The 7,541-nt window shown below is 38.5% G+C and overlaps 1 protein-coding gene across 1 annotated transcript in view; it reads right to left on the bottom strand.

Annotated features, from left to right (window-relative positions):
* Positions 1-3,944: 3,944 nt before the first annotated feature.
* The window catches only part of DEPDC1B (DEP domain containing 1B), a 200,628-nt gene continuing 197,031 nt past the window's right edge, over positions 3,945-7,541 (bottom strand). The window contains exons 10-11 of the mRNA XM_007957698.2: positions 4,910-5,111; positions 3,945-3,997 (exon numbers count right to left, since the gene is read on the bottom strand). Of these exons, the coding sequence (XP_007955889.2) occupies positions 3,945-3,997; positions 4,910-5,111 (255 nt within the window). The remainder of the gene's footprint in view (positions 3,998-4,909; positions 5,112-7,541) is intronic.

Below are 7,541 nucleotides of genomic sequence, written 5' to 3'. Positions count from 1 at the left end.
GGCAAAAGTCCACAGCTCAGCCCACCTTTCTCTTCACTTTCTCCCTTTGTTCCCCAGCCATCGTGCACAGTCCTCTGTGCAGTCTCTGGCTACCAGGGTGATTTCTAGGTTAATTCTTATGTCCTACTACCACTTGGGAATCTCCAAGCCATGCGTCCCATCTGTGCCATCAGGGTTGCTCAGGTCGCTGCCAGATTGCAGCTCCGTGTGTCTCCTTTTTTGGTATTTTCACGCAAATTCTTCTGCTAGTTGGGGTTTAATTCACTTTTGTATCCTTCCCTTCAAGGCTCAGGGGTCCAAGATTATCTTCTGTGTCTGTGTTAATTGGTTTCCCTTTTCTTTGTTGAAGAGGGTCTGTGTAGTCCTTCTGCCTAGTCCGCCATCTTTCTGGAACTCCCCTGATGTGCCTTTTAAAGAAATCAAAAGCTATCTGTTCCCATTTGACAGCCCCTCTGAGTCTAAAGCAATAGTTCCACTAACTCACATAATGCTACATACCAAACCAAGGACAAATATTAGACAACAGTTCAGTAAGTGAAGAGTTCAGTAACAGTAAATTCGACAGTAAAGATCTGAAAAACTGGCCACAACTGTGTAAAGCAATGTGACTTCTGAAATACATGAAATGAATAATGTGCTCTCAAAATTGGTATGTGTTTCTATTCAAAGAATAGTCTCATCTTTTCAACAAATGGTGCTAGGATAACGAGATGTACATATATAAAAAATGAAGCTGGATCCCTGCCTCATATCCTATACAAAGATTAACACAAAATGGATAAACAACTAAAATGTAAGAATTAAAATCATAAACTGTGTAGAAGAAAATGTAATAGTAAATCTTTAGGACTTTGGATTTGGCAATGAACTCTTAAATATACCAAAAACATAAGCAATAACAATAAGAAAAATAGATAAATTAAATTAAACTTTATAAAAATTAAAAACTCCCATGCATCAAAAGACAGTACTAACAAAGTGAAAAGCAATGTACAGAATGGGAGAAAATATTTGCCAGTCATATATCTGACAAAGGTTTAATATCTAGACTATGTGAAGAATTCCTACACTCCAGCAACAGAAAGATAAGCAACTTAAATTTAAAAATGTGTAAAGGACTGGAATAGAGAAGTCTCTAAAGAAGATATGCATGCTTCCTCAAAAATCTAGATAAAGACATACCATATGATACAGCAATCAAATTACTACATATAGAACCTAGAGGAATAAAAGCCATGATGTGACTAGACATATACACACCATGTTCACTGCAGCATTAATCATAACAGCAAAAAAGATGGAAAGAGCCTAAGTGCCCATCAATGGATGAATGGATAAACAGACTGTGGTACATACACACAATGGAATACTGTACAACAGTAAATAATAATGATGAATCGGCAAAACAATTCATAACATGCACGAACCTGGGAGATATTATGCTGAAGGAAATAAGTCAATCACAGAAGGACAAATATTGTATGAGACCACTATTATAAAAAAGCCAATAAAAGGTTTATAAACATAAAGAAGCATTCTTTGATGTTTACCAGGGATGGAAGTGCAGCCAGAATGCTTCTTGGAAGCGAGAATGGCCAGACTTTGTCTCACCTACTTTGGTCATGTTGTCACAAGAGACTATTCCCTGGAGAAAGATAACATACTTGGTAAAGTAGAGGGTCATCAAAAAGAGTGAAGACTCTCAACAAGATGGATTGACACAGTGGCTGCAATCATGGGCGCAAGTATAACAAGGATTATGAGGATGGTGCAAGACCAGGCGGTGCTTTGTTCTACTGTACATAGAGTCGCTATTAGGCAAAGTTGACTCAATAGCACCTAACAACAATAAGGGATGGCGGAGGGTGGGAGGGAAAATTACTAACTAGATAGTACACACATGCTAAATTTGGTGGAGGGAAAGACAATATACAGTATGGTGGAAGTCAACATAACATAATCAAGGTAAAATAAGACACTGAAAAGTATGCAAGAGTGAAAGGCAACAACGGTAAGTACTATGACATATATAATCCTGCAACAACTGAAATAATAAACAATAATGTACAAGTAGACTCACAGGTAGTTATGTAAGCTGATTAGGGCAGGAGAGTGTATGGGAGTACATCTACATGCATATATATATATATATATATAGGGTTGGCATTGGCTACGCCTACATATATATTTGCAAGTGCTGCAAATATACACGTGTATATAATAGAGTACACAGGGGACACAGTCATGAAAACTTCTGAACCAAACACCTCCTATGACTGAGATACTGGGCTTGAGGGCTAGGGACCATAGTCTGGGCAGACATCTAGGTCGCTTGTCATAATATAATCCATAAAGACAATGTTCTATGTTGGGGACCAAGAAAAAGACTCCCAAAAGAACATGACTGCAAGGCACATGTTCTAATTACAGTGAAGAGATGATTGAGGGTTTGCTTTTAGAGATGTGGTTGACTGTTGCTTTAAGAGATGGCAAGGTCTTTCTCACTGTTAAATACTTAATTGGCAAAACATCAAAGTATTAAAAGTAGATGTTATTATCCATGTTTTTATCTTATTGGGATGTTTCAGACTTTGGGTCATTGTGTCCTAGTAAACATTTATTATTTTACACTTCCTATTCCTGAGAAGATTTTTGTGATTGTTTTAATGACCACCTGTTGTCCTTGAGCACATAGAGGAGTAAAACTTTAGCTCTGTAGAGAATAAGTTGACTGTATGGATTCCAAGACTAATGATGTAATCATGTACAAACATATAAATAAAGTAGAACAAAGGCATCAGGGGTCGCTCTTGCAGAATGTGCAGGGTGTCCACCTGTCCCCCATTCCTTTTAAATAAAAAAGAAAACCATTAATCCTTTTGTGTCGCTTCATTTTGTGACTTGTATGGTTTTGCCAGACGCGGCAGTTCTACATCCAACTTTGGTGAGTAGCAACCGGAATCTTAAAAGCTTAGGAGGGGCCATCTAAGTTACAGCTCTTGGTCTCTTTCCATCTGGAGCCAGGCAGAGTGAAGAAAACCAAAGATTCAAAAAAACAATTAGTCCAAAGGAGTAATGGACTACATGAACCACAGCCTCCACTAACTTGAGACCAGAAAAACAAGATGGTGCCAGACTACCACCACCTAGTGCTCTGACCAGGATCATAATAGAAGGTATCAGATAGAGTGGGAGAGAAAAGTAGAACAAAACTCAAACTCACAAAAAAGACCAGACTTACTGGTCTGATAGAGACTGGTGGAATCCCTAAGACTATGGCCCTTGGTTGCCCTTGGGGCTTGGAACTGAACTAAATCCCAAGGCTTAACCTTCAACGAGACAACAGACAGAAAGTGCACAATTACACCAGGAAGGTACACTCCTTAGAACAATCAACCATAGGAGATGAAAAAGGCAGCATTTGCACAGGGAGAAAGCAAGATTGCATAGGAAGGAAGGACACAGGGAATAGGCAACCACAGGAAAAAATTGGGAAGAGAGCTGTTATATTGTAAGGACTGCAATCAATGTCATAAGACAAAATGTGTATGAACTGTTGAATGGAAAATGAATTTGATACCCATCAAACTTAGACCTGAAGACACTCCTGAAGATCATCTTCCAGTCCCATAAAAGAGAGACCTATAAGGTGAACAATAACACCCAGGAGGAACATGCTCCTCAGACAATCAACGATATGAGGACCAAAAGGGCAGCATTCACCCAAAAGCAAAGCTAACAAGCCAGGAAGGGGCAGGAAAACAGAAACCAGAAACTCAATGTGGATAATACTGACAGACTGCAGTGATTGCAACCAACTTCAAAGAACAATCTGTGTATAAATTGCTGAATGGGAAACTAATTTGTTTTGTAGTAAACTTTCACCTAAACCACAACTTAAAAACAAAAGAGAGAGAGATACACGAAAAAAATGATCAATATCATTAGTCATTAGGGAAACGCACAGTGAGGTACCATTTTACCCCAACTATGATGACTATTATGAAAAACAAAACAAAACAGAAAATAACAAGTATTGGCAAGGATGTGCAGAAACTGAAACCCTTATGCATTGCTGCCAGGAATATAAAATTGTGCGGTTGCTGTGGAAAACAGTTTGGCAGTTGCTCAAAAAGTTTACAACATAGAATTACCATGTTGTTGTTCCACCAACTTTTTGGCTAGTAGCTGAGCACTTAACCACTGCACCATCATGGCTCTTTAGAATCACCATACAACCTAGAAATTCCACTCTTAGATATATACCCAAAAGAACTGAAACCAGTGACTCAGACATGCTTATACACCAATGTTCATTGAAGGATTATTCGCAGAAGCCGAAAGTTGGGAAAAAACCTAAATGTCCAACAACAGATGAATATATGAGCAAAATGAATATACCTACAATGGACTATGATTCAGCTATAAAGAGAAATTAAATTCTGATGTATGCCACTAGATGCATGAACCTGAAGTGAAATGAGCCAGACACAAAAGGACAATTATTATGTATCATGTTTATAAGAAATATTTAAAATAAGCAAATGCATTGAGACAGAAAGTAGGTTAGAGGTTACTTTTGGCTGAGGGGTAGGAGAATGGGGAGTCAATGCTTAATGGGCACAGAGTTTCTGTCTGGAGTGATAAAAAGTATTAGAACTAGACAGTGGTGATGGTTGTACAACATTGTAATTACATACTGGGTTTTATACTTAAAAATGTTAAAACGGCAAATTTTATGTTATCTATATTTCACCACAAAATTTTAACAAATTTTCTAAATTAAATTTTTTTGTTTAACTTACTGTGTCTCAGAAGATGAAACTCATGTGAAATTAACTCATTAAATTAGAGAAGAAAAGGAAAAATCAACATTAAAACAACAGGGCAGAGAAGAAATGACTTATACAGGATATCTTTTTTACCTGCTTCAGTTTCTTCTTCTTCTCTTTGCTGGAGAGTTTGGCATCTGTTATGACTTCCTCCAATAAAGCTGCCAGAGGTTCCTGAGAGCCATAGGCTCTTTGGTATTCAAATTCCTCTGGACTAATTTGACGGCAAAATGATGGGGCAGATAAAGTGACATCCATATCAGCTCCTGGGTATTTAATCTGAAGCAAAAGGATTAGTAGTGGAAGGAAATGGTGTATTTTCACATAAATTACAAAAGTTAGTTCAGATCAAACACCCAAGCATGTCCAACAGGAATGTCTAGTCATTCCTCAATTTAACTGAGAAAAAAATGTTATACTGGTTGTAACAATGTTTCCAAGACTTCCAAATAATATCACTTCAAGCTGCAGTTTAAACATGACACTTTCACCTTTTTAAGCCCAATATCCATTTGAATACCAAATAAATAAATAAATAAAAATTCTTGTATCCTCTTTTAATAACATCTGAAGTCTGAACATAAGTTAAACATATTGACTATAACAATTCAAAAGAGTCATAGATTGAATACACATTGTGAAACTATCCAGGCTCCTTCCCACATCTGAAGAGTCTCATTCTCCATAAAGAAGGACAGAGGCACACAGCAGCTAAGCTGTTAAGGAGAGACAGGTATTGCAATCATTTCCAAACAAGTTCATAGTGAGAATCAAGTAAAAACAACAAATTTGCAGACAATGTACAAGGCAAAGGAGAGAAATAAAAGGACAAAAATAAAATAAAATCAAGACCTGAGAATAAACAAACATCTATTAAAAGCATTTAATTCAGAGTCCACAAGGTTTATCTTCATAAAAACACAGCACCTATGGGGTGCAGACAGTTAGCACATTTGGCTGATAAAGGAAAGACTGGTGGTTCCAGTCCACCCAAAGGCGCCTCAGGAAAAAAGTCTACTGATGTACTTCTGAAAAAACAGTCACTGAAAACTCTGTGGAGTACAGTTCTACTCTGACACACATGAGGTCGTTAGGAGTCAGAATCAACTTCACAGCAATAGTGTCGATGGTTACTATTCTGCTGAAGTTCCCACTATTAACGTTCACTTTTTGTTTTCCAAGAAGCCCCAGTTAAACACAAATATGTTGCTTGGAAGGTTATTCCATTAGGCACATCCCATGCCTCAAACATCAGTTCACCATATTAATTAGAGACAACTTATCAGAGACCAAGAAGCCATGCAGGCACCGTGAGGAAGTGTTCAGCTGCTACCTGAAAGGTCAGCAGTTTGAACCCACCAGCCCTGCAGTAGAAAGCTGTGACAGCCTGCTTCTGTAAAGATTACAGCCTTGAAAACCCCATGGGACAGTTCTACTCTGTTCTATAGCACTGGTATAAAATGGAATCTACTTGATGGCAACAGGTTTTTGGTATTAACAGAGACCAGAGCCATAGGGAAAGGGGCATACTCAGGACATTTCCCTTTTATTTGGAGCAGAAAAGGGCAAGAATAAAGGGTGGAGCCCAAGGAGTATGAAATAGCCAAAAGCCTAAAAAGAAAACCTACTGTCATATAGTCATATCTGACTCATAGTGACCCCTCCTTAGGTTTCCAAGGCAGTATCATTACAGCAGTAGATTGCCCAACCTTCCTTCTGAGGAGTGGCTGGTGGGTTTGAACCGCCAGCCTTCTGGTTAGCAGTCAAATGTCTTAGGCACTACACTACCAGAGATCCTAGCGAAAAGCCTAGGATGTGAGAAAAACACTAGGCAACCAGGATTAAAAAGTAGGTATGGCTCATTTTAACACTTGAGGAAACTAAAACCTAGATGGGTTATAGGACTTGCCCAGAGCCACACAATTCAGAAAGGGTAGAGAGCCAGGAGCTGTGGTCATGTCTTCATGGCTCTAGAGATCATGATCTACTATACTGCTTTATAGGAACAGTATAGCACAGACATGAAGAGCAATGGCTCTAAAGACTGACTTCATCAGTCTGAAGCTGGGCTCAGTGACCGTGGGCAAGCTACTTATTTGTGCCTCAGCTTTCTTGTCTAAAAAATGAGAATAATAATAGCACCCATACTAGTAGTACCCATAGAGTTACAATGAGTTGGAACTGACTTGATGGCATACAACAGCAACAATAGCACCTAATGATCACTTGTTACTGTTGTTAGATGCCATTGAGTTGGTTCTGACTCAGTGACCCTATGTACAACAGAATGAAGCACAGTCCTGCACCATTGTCACAAAAATCGCTATATTTGAGCCCATTGCTGCAGCCAGTATTAAGGGTCTTCTTTTCACAGACCCTCTGCTTTACCAAGCATGATGTCTTTCTCCAGGAACTAGTCTCTCCTGATAACATGTCCAAAGTACATGAGATGAAGTCTTCCTATCTTTGCTTCTAAGCATTCTAGTTGTACTTCTTCCAAGACAGATTTGTTTTTTCTTCTGTCAGTCCATATTTAGTATTCTTCATCAACACCACAATTCAAATGCACCAACTCTTCTTTGGTCTTCTTTATTTACTGTCCAGCTTTCTTATGCATACGAGGCAATTGAACAAGACCAAGTTGGAGTCAGGCACACCTTAGTCGTCAAAGTGACATCTTTGCTTTTTTTAACATTTTAAAGAGGTCTT

This window comes from Orycteropus afer, unplaced genomic scaffold (assembly GCF_000298275.1).
Source record: "Orycteropus afer afer isolate SDZICR_OR568_19922 unplaced genomic scaffold, OryAfe1.0 scaffold00778, whole genome shotgun sequence".
Classification (NCBI taxonomy): domain Eukaryota; kingdom Metazoa; phylum Chordata; class Mammalia; order Tubulidentata; family Orycteropodidae; genus Orycteropus; species Orycteropus afer.
This window is presented reverse-complemented; position numbering and strand designations above follow the sequence as displayed.